Source organism: Barbus barbus, assembly GCF_936440315.1.
Source record: "Barbus barbus genome assembly, chromosome: 37".
Classification (NCBI taxonomy): domain Eukaryota; kingdom Metazoa; phylum Chordata; class Actinopteri; order Cypriniformes; family Cyprinidae; genus Barbus; species Barbus barbus.
The window spans coordinates 21,769,639-21,784,761 of NC_136715.1; the positions used below are offsets into that span (position 1 = coordinate 21,769,639).

Sequence of the window (15,123 nt, forward strand, 5' to 3'; positions counted from 1 at the left end):
AGTGAAGGTCTGTGCATGAGGACAGAATGATGTCACTCTCTGCTCTGACTCATAACTCCAGGATTAGGTGCTCTCCTCACCGCTGCGACCGTGAGGAGTCCTGCTAGAAACCTCTTCTAAATATTACATCATTTACTCTAGATTAGTGCTTTTCCTTCAAGACCCAGATTTTTCATTAGAAGCGGTGACCCAACGTGGGAGCAAACTTCTGCAGGAAATCCATTGTTTGTACTCCTCGTATCTGTGCGTGTTTGGCTAATGCAAGGATCAATAAACACAAACATGTTTGGCATGTGACTTTGAGGGTTTTGGGAAGGAACAGCCAGCATTGCTTTACATGCTTCTGACATCAAGGACGAGCCACGGCCTCTATGTCTGGAGGAGTGCGTCTCTTTCGTTTTCCTGGACAGTCCCTAATAATGTGGGCGGATCCTGTCCTAGCGGTGTCCTCTGTCAGAGATATAAATAGAGCTCCATTGTGTATGTTCCCAAGACATTTGCACGTCTGGTAGATCAAGCAATTCAAGTGTGTTCACTGTCAGTCATTCCTGCTCCTGCATGAAGCTGCAACACTCCTGCCACGTGTTACTTGGCATACAGGAAGCACTCATTCTATAAACTCGTCCTGTCTTTGAGCCAGTCGTGGCCTAATGGATAGAGAGTCGGACTTGTAACCCGAAGGTCGCGGGTTCGAGTGTCAGGTCTGGCAGGGATTTTAGATGCTGTGAATGTTAAGCGCACTCTTCCACTTTCAATACTGCGCTGTAGCATTGGCTGCCCACTGCTCCCGGTGTGTGTTCACTGCTGTGTGTGTTCTTGGATGGGTTAAATGCAGAGCACAAATTCCGAGAATGGGTCACCATACTTGACCACACTTCACTTTAAAACCACTTTTCATAACCCTATATATAATGGAACCTTTGCTCAAAATATTCTGGAATCCACTCCGTTTTTTTTATTTCCCACTCACTCGGAGCAGGAGAAAATGTAGGCGCTTTCCAAAAATCAGCTTCAGTCAAGTCCGCTCACATACTCTGGCCTGTGGAATCATATAAACAGTGAAACGCCTTAGAGCAGTTATATAATATTTTCCCATTCATTTATTCCACTGGGATTTAAAAAAAAAGTCTTTAAGGAGTTCTAAGCCATGGACCAAATCAACCAATCACAACATTATTACAAAATTAGATTTGAAGTAAAAATTGTACAAAAAGACACAGGCTTCATTGAAGGAAGCGTTGTAATGACAAAAATTAACTCCTTCCCCGTCAGCGTTTTTAAATAAGTTGCCACTTGCCATCCACTGATTTTTTTTTTTTTTTTTTTTTATCATTTTGACACAATTTTCATGGCCCCAAAAATTATTTGTCAAAAGAAAGAAAAAAGAGCCTCTGCTTAAAAAAAAACGAAAAAAAAACACCTTTTTATCAACACCTGAATGTGGGTAGGTTTAATGAAATGAAGTTAAGATAAGAAACATTCTGTAATACGGCCCCAGTTTCCTGTTGGCGCCGATAGCCTTGTGGCCAGCGATAAGCTCTTTTTTTTTTTTAAAGTGCCGTTTCTCGTTTTTTGCAAATTAACTCTTCATATATTAAAACTATAAGGTTGTTTGGTGTTTAGATCTGTTTGGGTTGTTGGGATTTCTAGTTTGTGTGATGCACAGAAATTTCATGAATTTCCAGGCTGCGAGTGTTTACATTGTTCAGGTCTTGTTGTTAGACAGAATAGGGCTGGATTCTGCCGGAAGGCTCTGACTACAGCGCTCTGGAAGTTTGGGGGTTTCTCTTTGGGTCGTTATTTGAATGAGAAACAGTGGTGTTTATTTTTCTTCATCCGTTTAATCTGAGCTGTTTGTGATCTAGCGCAGGGCAGAGGGAACACAGTGACCGACTGACTCGTGGTGCTTTTCGCTGGAAACCCCTTTGGCCTACTTCAGGCCTGTTTTGCTGGGGTTTGTTTTTCTTGCTCTGGCACAAGTTGTTCGTGATCTAGGCGAGGTCGAACTGAAGCCACAACTGTCTCCCTTGCCATTGTGTTGAAGGAACATTCCACGTTCAGTACATAAAGTAGTTTCCCTCAGTCAGTTCATGACAAAAGTAACAAACATTGTTTACAGTAATGCGATTATTCCTGAAAATAAGCTCTGTGGCCAATAAAAGTTGATGATTCTTACTCCTTCTTCATGATAATCTTCACAGAAAAAGCACAGCTTTGAATTTTAAGCCTAAATACAAAAGGCTGTAATGGAACAGTTAGTTCAACTTCTGACAACTTCTGAGTTTTAGTTTAAAAATACATAAGTGTGACTTCGAATAGTTTGCAAGAGCACAGGTTCAAGCAGCAATGGTTAATGTAGACAAATAAGTGATCAAACTGCCATGTCTCTTTTCAGATATTATATGTTTGTACTGCAAAGTCGACAGTATGGAGTCTCCACTCATACTGAGAGTTAGGATTCAATGAGCAGCTTAGAAAAATACATGATAGTTTCTCTGGAAATATTCCGGCGTTCACATTGATGGAAAAAGATCTAAAAGCATGCCTTATCCAGTGGACAAATATCCAGTCGATCCAGTGGATCAATATTATGTTTGTTGACTTTCCTGAGTAATATTTAAAGAATGTGTTGGCATTTGTAAAAATGCATACCATAAGAGTTTTTAGTGGTTTTGAAGTTGTAGTGCTCCCTATAGGCAGGATTTAACAAAACGTGCTGTACATTTTGAAGTTTGGACATTGCATTAATCAGATATTGCTAGTCCAATTACTTTATATCTTTGCATCGCTTTGATAAATCAAAATTATTTTCATAATTTCACCCCCCTTTCTGGGGATGATGTGTGCTAGATTTTACAGCCACAAGTAAAAAAATAGTTTTTTTTTTTACATTTTAACATGTTCCATTGGGTGATAATGTTTAGGTAATCACAAAAATGATTTACTTTTGATCACACTTATAGCAAAGATACAGAGGAAGCATTTTGATTCGGAGTATTTTCGTTTTTAAATCAGTGGGTTGTGATTTAAAGTCAACATGAAACTGAAATTGCATGTTTCTTCTCTATTGTGACGTATATCATTCTAAGTGAAGCGGGTTCTTGAATGAGAAAAATGAATATGCTGGCGTAACGTCAAAAGAGAGGAGACGTAGCGAGTGGGAGGGGAAATTATGATTTTTGATTGAAAGATTATGAAGGAACTTGAATTGCAGAAATATATTGACGTGAACATAAAGGATTAACACTGCAATATTCCATTAAAAAAAAAAAAGTTCTGTTTTGATTTTATGGTGACTTTAAATTTAGCATGTAAAATTAAAATGCTACATTTCTGTTGTGCTGACCACAGGCTGTTCATAGTCGCTTTTGAGTTCATTTAATACAGAGGACTTTGAGCCTTCATCGTCACTAATCACAATGTCCATTATGGTCTGCGTGTCCGGGTTTGTTAGAGAAATGGGACTTTTCCTGTGCACTGTGGTGGTTTCCCATGTTTCACAATCAGCACTGAGTCATTGGCTCTCTCTCTGCTAGATCTTTCTTTTGGATCAAACCCAGCATGTATGTGGAGCACCAGTCCTGTACCTGGTAGCGTGCAGCTGTTTTCTGTTTCAGCACAACGACCCAGCCGTTGTAGATCTCTCTAACTGTTCCTAATGTTCAGCCTGTTCACAATGCTCGTCAGTAGATATCTCCCACAAACACCACACCCTTTAGCGTCTGCAGTGGAGAGAGGGTTTAACTATGCCTAGTTCCCCGTCAAGCTAGTTTGAGTCACGCACCGATTGTTATGTAAGAGAAGAGCAACATTTGTTCTAGACTCAACAGTAAAACTGTACAGATTTTGACCTCATTGTGTTTCTGTTGAAACTGTATGGCTGATCGTGATTTATCTACAGTCTTATTTCTTTTGCATCATTTAAATTTGCATGTGTTCCGAGGCCGATTTATTTATTTTTTTTCCAAGGGTGTGAATACAATAATTTCAGGCATGTGACAGTAAAAAAAAAAAAAATATATGAAATTATATACAATGTTATAGAAAAAAAATATAATTTATTAAATTTATAATATTAAATAAATTGCTATATAACGCATCAGTATTAATATTTTTTATAAGTATATATATTTTTGATAGGTGTGTGTGTATGGATGGATGCATACTAGCTGAGCTGAAATCCTAGATGATTAGTTTTCGAGTGCTTGTATGTTTTACTGTAAATTGATGTTCTTTCCATGATAGTTTCCTGTGGTTTGGTCTATGACAGTGTGTTATTATTTGTCTGGGCCGGCAGACGCTTTGGCGAGGTGTGTTCTTTGGAGAATAGTACAAGAAACTTTGTCTCCTTCCATCTGCGAGACTGGCCTACTTACACTTCCTGGAAAGCCTGTTCGCTCTCCTGACCACACCAGCCTGGACTGTCATAGTTACTGCGCTTCCATTGTTCCAAAACTTGTGTGGAAAGTGAAATTGGGGCTGGATGCCGTTTGGTAGGACGCTTTCTTAACCATGGTTTTTGTGAATCGAGCTGAACATTGTATTATGGGTGACTTTTTGTGGAAATTAGCTAGTTATTAGTGGTTCTAGCTAAGGCATGACATGTTCATGCATGTATTTGTTGTACAAGAATATTCCTATATTAATCAGAAATGGTCACTTTCTGAATAAATAAGCATGTAAATGCAATAACCAGATTCAGACAATATTCTGGTTTGTAGAAGTAAGGCATATAGCATAGGTCTGTCTGAAGCGGTTAATGTTCAAATCCATGAGTTCATCTACAGAAAAAAAAAAGTTTAATTGTACAATGACCAACCACTGTTGTCCCAATCCCTTGAGCCGCCCCATATACATTCACAGCTGGAGAAACGTGTGCTGAAAACTACAGCATAAGATGGAAAAGCAAAAGTTTGTAATTATAATTTTTTGTTACGTGCAAAGCATGACTCTCTAAGCTGCCTCTCACCAAATTTGCGCTTTTTTACGTTAAGGTCTTAAGTTAACATAAAGAGTTGAAAAAGAAAATTCAAGCCTTTTAGGAATGTTCTTGTGTTTCTCTTAACAAAACTTTCCTACTGTCATTTTTCCTTGGAATGCTCTGAATCTTGGAGTAAACTTTCCGATAAGTTTACTGCAGTCTCTGATGTTGATCAAATCCATAATGCGCTGTTCTTTTTTCCACAGCTCCGCGTTAGACACAAAGACAGGCCTGAAGGTCGCCGTCAAGAAGCTGTCCCGGCCCTTCCAGTCCATCATCCACGCCAAGCGCACATACAGAGAACTGCGGCTCCTCAACCACATGAAACATGAGAATGTAAGATGTTTTCAGTTCTTTTATTTCACCTACATGTGCAATACGGATCCTCTTTTAACAGGCTTGTACTGTATTTCTGAAGTTCTCACAGAACCTCTGGCAGCACAGATCCCAGTGGGAGATTCATCTGTGTGTTATGAAACTCTATTGATCGTTGTCTGTGAGCTAATGAGGGAGCGGGGAGAGATTATGCACTATTAATGTATAATGCACTGCAAATCAGAACTGCATAATGTACATGTGCTCCACTTTTCGTTTTCAGCATTTATTACTTCCTTTTTTAACAGCTTTGACAGATCTCCCTAATTCTTTGTTTCGAAATGCCTCATATGGATAAACATGATTTGTAAAATAAAAAGTGCGGTATTTATCCTCTACGGTAATATTATGATTGCTTTAATGATGGGTGAGCTGATATTAGAGTATGTCACTCAATTTGCCAAAAAAATTAAATATCTTGAGTGACTGCATGATGAAGCCTATTAAGCCCATTCCCATTTCTGCCCCTTACCCCTACACTTTTTTCGATCCTCTTTTGGCTGGAGGTGTAGGGGTAAGGGGAAGGGCCAGTTAGCCCTTCAAACAAAAAATTTTCAGGACCACATTTCAAACGAAGAGGTATGAGAATTATCTCAGCATAAACTGGCTACAGCGGCAACATGGCTGCCCAAGCAAACAAAAAGACCCATAAATGCAAGCATTATTGCATTAATAAAGAATTTAACGAAAAGTAATAATTTGTTGAGAGTATCATGGGTTGTTTACATGAAGCGGAAGCAAGCACATGCGTCGTGATTAGGGTTGGGTATCGTTTGAATTTGATCAATTCTGATTCTTTTCGACTCCCAGTTTCGACACCAATGTGATTAAAAAATTATATCAAACATATTTATTCTGTGTCTCGTTATTGCAAAACATTCAGTTGCAGCTGAAGACCATAAACAAAAATCAGCAGACCACATAAAAACTGGGCTCGTTTAAGAGCTGCATGATTCTGGATAAACTGTGTTTGTTTGTTTGAGACTCTGGTTCTCTCAAGATTCTGAAGAAACAAAATTAGACAACTAAACAAAATCGCATGTGACTTATGAATGACTCACTCAAAATTGACTTGTTTCGTTACTGAATGAATCAGCATTTGTGAACAAATCTCTTGAATCAATGACTCAAGGCATTTTAAAAGCCCCTTTTCGCCACCTACTGGCATAACGTAATCGATAAATCTTTATTTTAAGCGTCAAATTACTTTCAAAAGGTGATTTCGCTACTCTATATTGATCGCTAATGTACAAATCAGAGTTTATATTCAAACTATAAACTTTTATCCCAGTACTTCTGTGAATATTTGAATGTTTGTTACAGAAATAATGATACTGTGTGGTTGAAAAGACTGAATCGGTTTCATTCATATAGAGGACAGCTGCTTTCTTCAGATCAGCGCGAGCGCAGGTTTGAATGTTCAAATCGCACTGATGTGATCGTTCGCTGCACGGACGTGATCGCACACATCATGAATGCGATTTCATAAACCTTTGATTTAAAATAAAGTGCTTTTTTCTCTTGCAACATGTTTAGCTATATACTATATACTTGGCTTTTTCGGCCTCTGATCGCAAGTGTAGTCCAACTTTGGAGCGCTTGGATTGGTGAGTAAGGTCCTGGCAGCCCTATCTGATTCCTGAACTTTCATCTGATTCTGGAATGGGAATCTATTTTCGATTCCCAACCCTAGTCGTGATACTCTCCATAATGGCGGTGCACCGCTGCAGACGGGGTGAGGAGAAGAAGAATTATTGCATAAAGCCGTTATTTTTGGTTTTCTTTGCGCACTAAAAGTATTCTCGTAGCTTCGTAAAATTACGCTTGAACCCCTGATGTCACATGGACTGTTTCTGGGAACATTGCAGTGGTGTTGCTGTCTATGGAGCTCTCAGAATTGATCAAAAATATCTTAATTTGTGTTCCGAAGATGAACGAAGGTCTTACGTGCGAGTAAGTAATGACAGAATTTTCATTTTTGGGTGAACTAATCCTTTAAGATGGACTTGCCGCCACCTACTGGCAGTTTTAGAGTCAAAGTACCAACACAAAAACACACTCCGTAAAATATTGTTTAATTATAGCTATAGGAAAAATCCCCCAAAATGTTGCACACCCTTAGTCAAAAATGCATGCCTGTGTTTTCAGCAGGCATACGGTATGTACGAATGATCTTATTTGCCTGCTGTTTTCAAGACACTTAACGTGTTTTGCATAGGAAAAAAACGCCTTTTTTGCCTTCTGGCCAGAGTCCAGGAATCTGTGCAGCCTCTGTTTGAGCGTGGGTGAAACTCTATGCTGGATCACAGCCACCTACTCACTCTCCATTTCTCTCTCCCTCCCTCCATTTTCCTGCATGCACGAGCATTCGTGTTGTCTGTCTGTCTGTCTGACAGATGTTAATGTTTAATAACACTCAAATCCCTGAACAGATCGACTCTTCACTCCTTTTCATATTGCAAACATGCAGCATCAATCCAGGACTGTAGTAAACACTAGCCATACTCATCAGTCTAATATGAGCAAAACACAGCAAAGGGGCGCCATATGTGTGACTTGTGTGATGATGAATTTGCGACCGCAGGTTTGATTCCTCTTTGGACCAGTTACGTGGTGTCTGTTTCACAGTTCTGCATAGTTGAAGCGTAGCTGCATGTAGAGGTTTGGCTCTTTGCTTATCTTTGCTGTGCACTGTGTGCTGAACACATTTGAAACATATATATATCAGAACTGTTTTTGCAATATGGACTTTAATGAACAGACATAAAATACTCTGCCTACTTATTTGACAAAAGCCACATGCAGCGACAGGCACACTAACAACATTTTCTTTGTAAATCTGACTGAATCCTGATGATTTAAGCAATTCATTGTGACACTTTGTGGAGATTTGGGTTTATATTATATCACGTGAATTTAAAAAAAATAATATATGTGACCCTGGACCACAAAACCAGTCTTAAGTCGCTGGGGTATATTTGTAGCAATAGCCAAAAATACACTGTATGGATCAAAAGTATTGATTTTTCTTTTATGCCAAAAATCATTAGGATATTAAGTAAAGATCATGTTCCATGAAGATATTTTGTAAATTTCCTACTGTAAATATATCAAAACTTAATTTTTGATTAGTAATATGCATTGCTAAAAACTTCATTTGGACAACTTTAAAGGTGATTTTTCTCAATATTTAGATTTTTGTGCATCCTCAGATTCCAGATTTTCAAATAGTTGTATCTCGGCCAAATATTGTCCGATCATAACAAACCATACATCAATGGAAAGCTTATTTATTCAGCTTTCAGAGGTGACTGGTTTTGTGGTCCATGGTCACATATTTAAATTACATATTTTGATTTATTATTTAAAATATTGTATTTAGATATACACTACCGTAAGTTTATAAAACAGTACTGTCCAAAAATGTTACAAAAGCTTTCTATTTCAAATCAATTCTGTTGTTTTGAACTTTCTATTCATCAAAGAATCCAGAAAAAATAACGTTTCCACAAACATATGAATCATCATAACTGTTATCAACATTGATAATAATCAAAAATGTTTCTCGAGCAGCATATTAGAATGATTTCTGAAGGATCACGTGACATGACAAGAATAAATTACATTTAAAAATGCATTCCAAAAATGCTAAATTTTACAGTATGAGTTTTCACTGTGTTTTTAATCAGATAAATGCAGCCTTGGAAAACATTTAGAGACAACTTAAAAAAAAAAAAAAAAAACATTCTTACCCAAAACTTTTGAACGGAAGTGTATTTAATGGTTGCATTTTGCCCGAAATGCAATTTGTCAGCAAGTTTAGCCAAAGTTTACGAAGGTTACTGTGGGCAGAAGTGCATCAACAGTTTAGCCAGTATGAAATGCGCCCGCTCCTCCTCTTGCAGAGAGAGAGAGATAAAGGTGATGCCCACACAAAATCTAAATGAGTTTCACAGAGGATGTACACAAGTGGAAGCAACACATCTCACTTTGTGTGCTGTTTCCTCTGAGGGGAAACGCAGCGGGCCGCATGCTCACCAACACCAAGAAAACAACTGCAGTAATGACAGATGATAAAGTACAGCTTATTTTCCTGTCAAGTGCGTTTACAGTACACAGGGCCTGCAAAATCCCTAGCCCGACGTCCCGGGCCTATTGTGCCTTCCAGTCGGCTACCAAAATGAATCACAGCACAGGGTTATATACAAGGTTATATACAGGGTTGCCAGTCCGTAAAAAGTCTTAAACAGTCTTGCATTTAGGCTGTGTCAAATGTAATGCCCTAAAAGTCTTAAATACCTTAAATGCTATAAGAAAAGTCTTAATTATATTTTCAAGATGTCTTAAATTTGGGGACTTAAAGAATCGCTTTGTAGCTTAATGTGGTGATTTATAAACTTCAAAAGGCTAGGATTTCATTGAATAAATATGAGCGTAATGTGTTTCAAGTCAAAACACAGCGTAACCACGTGGGTATGTTTAAATATGTCTCTGAAGGGAACCGACTGTTTCAATGGCTTTTTCATTTTATCTTGCCTGTAATGCTTGATAAAGCAGCGTTTATGAGCGCAGCTGTTCCAAAAGCGCCACCTATTGGCAGAGAATGAATTTGCATTTTCAATAAGCCCTCTGCTGTTTTTGTTCCGATCAATGCAAAAATCGACCCATATTTTAATGCAGCAAACACGCACCTCATAAATGTGAACCGGTGGATTGACAAGAAGCTAATATGCCTACAATTAAGACAGTAAGATATACTGTATGTGTTTTAAATTAATATTATAATTTATTCATTTGACATCCCTTTTTCTTAATGGTTTAAAGTCTGGAATGTGATGTTTATCAAGGTGTTTTAAGATGTTTATTCAAAGCTACTTAAATCAATTTTGGGCTAGCAAAATCTGAACAGGGATTTTGAAATTATGTAAGCCCTGGTACAGAGGTGTACACTGGTGGTATTTTAGTAACTATTATTTTTTATATATATATATACATGCATGCATACATATAAATTTTATTAGTATTACTTCAGTTACATTTATGCATTTAGCAGATGCTTATATCCAAAGCGACTTACATTGCATTCAAGTTACAGTTTTTACATTTTATCAGCTCTTGCTTTCCCTGGGAATCGAACCCATGACCTTGGCGTTGCTAGCACCATGCTCCACTATTTGAGCTACAGGAAAGCCTTACTTCGTACATTATTAACACATGAATCCAAACTAAAGGAATATGAAGAAAATGGTTCCTAGAAGCCACTGGTTCCAATAGAAACTAGCAGACTGAAAATAATATATAATATGGTTTTAGTTAACTAAAGTAACCCTGGTGTATACACTTGGAATCGAGCAAAAGCAGTTTAGACTTTAAATGATATGACCTTAATCTTTTAATGTTGTCATGTTTCAGACTAATGTATGACTCTTGTCTGTATTGCAGGTAATTGGTCTACTAGATGTTTTCTCACCCGATACCTGTCTAGAAGGATTCAATGACGTGTGAGTATTTGCTTCATTTCTAGAAGGTGGTCTGACTTAAAGGAACACTCCACTTTTTTTGGAAATAGGCTCATTTTACAACTCCCCAAGAGTTAAACAGTTGAGTTTTACCATTTTGAATCCATTCAGCCGATCTCCGTGTCTGGCGTAGCACTTTTAGCGTAGCTTAGCATAGGTCATTGAATCGGATTATACCATTAGCATCTCGCTCAAAAATGACAAAAGTGTTACGATAATTTTCCTATTTAAAGCTTGACTCTTCTGTAGTTACATCGTGCACTAAGACCGATGGAAAATGAAAAGTTTCGATTTTCTAGGCCGATATGGCTAGGACCAAAAGCTAATGGTCTAATCTGATTCAATGATCTATGCGAAGCTAAAAGTGCTACCACCAGACCGGGAGATCAGATGAATGGATTCAAAAACGGTAAAACTCAACTGTTTATCTCTAGAGGAATTGTAAAATGAGCCTATTTACAAAAAAAGTGGAATGTTCCTTTAAGTTCTTCAGATTGTCAACTTATCCAATTTCCTCCCTGCATCCAGAACCTTTTTCTCGGAAATGTTGTTGTAAAAGCTTGTTCTGTGTGGCGTTATGGCAGGTCTGTGGTTTCTGAGCCACAACAGCTGATATGTGGTGGCACAATGCAAGTAATTACTCAGGCGTAGCTGGCACACCTCTGTAGCGTGCGATTCCATCTAATTACTCAATGTGTAAGTGTCTCCACTGCACAACCCTGCATTGCTCAATTAAATCTTAATTAGACGTAGTCCTGATGGTGCCGTGTGTGCTCACTGTATCTTGAAGGACCTGTTAAATCAGGTTACGTTCAAGTGCCTTGCCTTGCATCCAGTTGTCAAAGCGATAATTGAAAAGCAGCAGCGGTTGAGTTCTGCTCCGGGAGGGGCGACGAACGTCGTGGCTGTGCACGTGTTGGGAATATCTGTAGTTACCATGGCAACACGGATTCATCCGCTCAGCATAATTTCTTCATAGGCACATAAGCAATAACCTGCAAAAGGTTATTGCCTCATAATATAACTGCCTCTTAAAACAATCAACACACACAAAACAGAATAAGAGCACCTTCAGGGAATTATAGATAAAAATGGCCTTTCCCTGAATTTCATATGAGCTGACGCATTTCAAAATGTTGTTCTTTGATTTTTCTTCAATTCCCTTTTCATTCATGCAGGTATTTTTGGAATATTGCATGAATAATACATGATAATTTAGTGTAATTGTAATATGTCCTTTATGTTGTGAATATAGGAATGTACTATGATTAACATTTTCTTAAATTCTTCAGTGTCGAAAAACTCGCTATTGCATTTTTGTACTCCATATTCTGTTAAATTCCCTTATTTGAATTAAAGGTGACTTTAAAGGTCAAAATAATAACTGCAATTAGATTTAATTATAAATAATAAAGAAGAATATCGCCTGCTTCTACATCACTGCCTGTTTAGCCCCGCCCACCGATTTAAGGCTGCTCTGTGCTTGCTTAAAATTTTGATGCCCCCTCTGAGCATCATTAAACAGTCTGTGTGAAGACACCTAAATGCCACTTCATCAGCGCTTCTGTGCCACCTTTGTAAAATACATTTGTCAGTGGTTTACAAATGCAGAGTAAAAGTTTGAAACCTGATTACCCTTGATTACTAATCACACAGTCAGGTATGAAACATTGTGAAACATGGATCCTGGGTGTGACACCCATTTTTGTCTTGGCTCTTTGTATGTCCAATGTAAAATATGGGTCATTGATGCAAAAGCACTACCATATAGGTCCATTGTCCCATTTTAATTTAAAGGGGCTCTTTAAGGACTGCTTTCATGTGCTGTCCAAATGTTGAGTCCAGTCTCATTATAGTTTATTTAAGTCTGGTGAGAGCCGCTTGAGGTCACGACTGCTGGGAGACTCAAAGGAAGAACGAGCTCCAGTGTGAGTTATGTTTGGCTGCAGAGGGATTGGAAACAGGAGCTGGGACTTCTACACACTTACACTGGAGGAAGGGCCTTACTGTGCTTTATATCTGCGTTGCACAAGCACTGCAAGATGCATGGAAACAAGAGCTAAGAATACTATAATACTCTATAAATACCCTGGCCCCAAAATCTCATGGAGAATGAGTGGGATAGCAGAGCTCGGGGCAAGAGGGAGGAGCACGTTTGGCAAGAGGTATTTCTGAACTGCATGTATCCATATATTTGAGTATCTGCTATGCAAACCTCTCTGATGAAGAGCTCGCCTTTAATGGAAGGCATTTTCACTACCATGAGGTTATTTCACCTGGCATGTTTGCCTCGAGCGTTGGAAGAGTGCAGAGCAGCAAAGCACTCGTGATTGTTGAGGTTAATGATAGCGCTCATGGCCGGGTCAAACGAGTGCCGCTTGGATTCCTTTCACCGCTCAGCAGAGCTTCCAGCAGGCCGCCTGTGCCCAGCTGGCTACGCAACAGATGCATTCCACTCTTCCCATCTGTGCACGGACAAGCTAATTGGTTGTGCTGGATGTCAATCTGTACCAGTAATCCACTGATTTATTTGTTTGTTTTTTTTGCTCAAAAAGCAAGATCAAAATTAAAGTTCTCATTTAGCCCAAATTTAACACAAAAAAACAAGGTTAATTATCAACACTTAAATAGGTTGTATATAAATATTTGTATTGCACATAAGTTTATTATATATTATTAGTGCTGTCAATTGATTAATCACGATTAATTACATCCAAAATAAAGTTTTTTTTACATAATATATGCATGTACTATGAATATGTATTAAATACACATACAGTACATATTTTGAAAATATTTGCATATATATATATATATATATATATATATATATATATATATATATATATATATATATATATATATATATATTAATAAAATTTATATTATAGATATATTTCATATATAAACATAACTTGTGTGTGTGTATATATTGCCATCCATAAGTATTGGAGCAGTAAAGACAAAATTGCTCTGTTGGCTGTGGAGTCAAGACGTTTGCAAATATGATTAACAGATGAATATGAGACAAAACTACAGAATGTCACATTTTATTATTAGCCGTTTCAACACATACATGTTTTACCAAATAAAAAGAACAGCTCTTTTAGAGTTCATCCCACTCATTGATGTGAGCATAAGTATTGGGACAGTTGAACATAATGCAGATATAAAAGATTAAAAGCTATTATTTAGTTGCAGATCCCTTGCACACAATCACAGCAGTGAGTCTGTGACCCATAGACATCACCAGACTCTTGCTCTCATCCTTTGAAATACTTTTCCCAGCCTTTAATGCAGCCAACTCCAATTGTTGCTTGTTTTGTGGAGTTTCTGCCTTTACTCTCCTCTCCAGCTGGTGAAATTCATGTTCAATCAGATTTAAATCTGGAGATTGACTTGGGCAATCTAAGACTTTCCATTTCTTCGCTCTTATAAATTCCTTGACTGAACTGCAGGGTGTTTTGGGTCATTGTCCTGATGCAATATGAAGCACTTCCCAATGAATCTGGTGGCATTTTCTTGAATATTGGTAGGCAAGATGGTTTTGTACCCTTCCAAATTCATTCTGCTACTGTCATCATACATTAAGTCATCAGTAAAGTTGAGAGGGCCTGTTCCAGAGACAGCCATGCATGCCCATGCCATGACACCACCTCCACCATGCTTTACAGATGAGGCTGTATGCTTGGGATCATTGCAGTTCCCTTTTTTTCTCCACATTTTTGCTTTCCATCACTTAGATAAAGGTCCATCTTTGTCTCATCGGCCCATAAACACAGTTCCAAAACTCTTCTGGCTCACCTTTGTGCTTTTTTGCAAACTCTAATCTTGTCTTTCTATTTTTGGTGCTGGTCAGAGGTTTGCATCTTGCTGTGTAGCATCTGTAATTCTGTGTCAAAGTCTCCTGAGGACAGTAGATTGTCAGAGCATCACCCCAGCTTTCTGGAAGTTGTTGGTGATTTTACAGACACGTCTTTTAGGATTCATTTTCACAGCTTTTATGATTTGTCTGTCATCTACTACTGTTGTTTTCTCAGCCGATCAGGTCGTTGTTGGTTGCTTGGTGGTTTCCAAACTCTTGATTTCTCCATGCCCTTTGTTTTTGCTAGAGCTCCAATTGACTTCCTCTTTTCTTTTAGCATCAAAATTGCTTGCTTTTCTCTCAAAGTCAGCTCCCTCATCTTCATCCTGGTTTGTGTGTGTCATCATCGAATGCAAGATTCAGAATACAGAAGTAATGGATAT

General features: G+C 38.2%; 1 protein-coding gene across 3 annotated transcripts in view; it reads left to right on the plus strand.

The window, feature by feature from the left end:
- LOC306856928 (mitogen-activated protein kinase 14B-like) overlaps positions 1–15,123 on the plus strand; it is a 33,188-nt gene that overhangs the window by 1,616 nt on the left and 16,449 nt on the right. For all 3 annotated transcript variants that reach the window (XR_013783049.1, XM_079396485.1, XM_079396484.1), the window contains exons 2-3: positions 5,188–5,317; positions 10,799–10,857. Coding sequence is in view for 2 of the 3 variants with exons in the window: in XM_079396485.1 (XP_079252611.1) it covers positions 5,188–5,317; positions 10,799–10,857 (189 nt within the window). In the remaining variant the exon portion in view is untranslated. The remainder of the gene's footprint in view (positions 1–5,187; positions 5,318–10,798; positions 10,858–15,123) is intronic.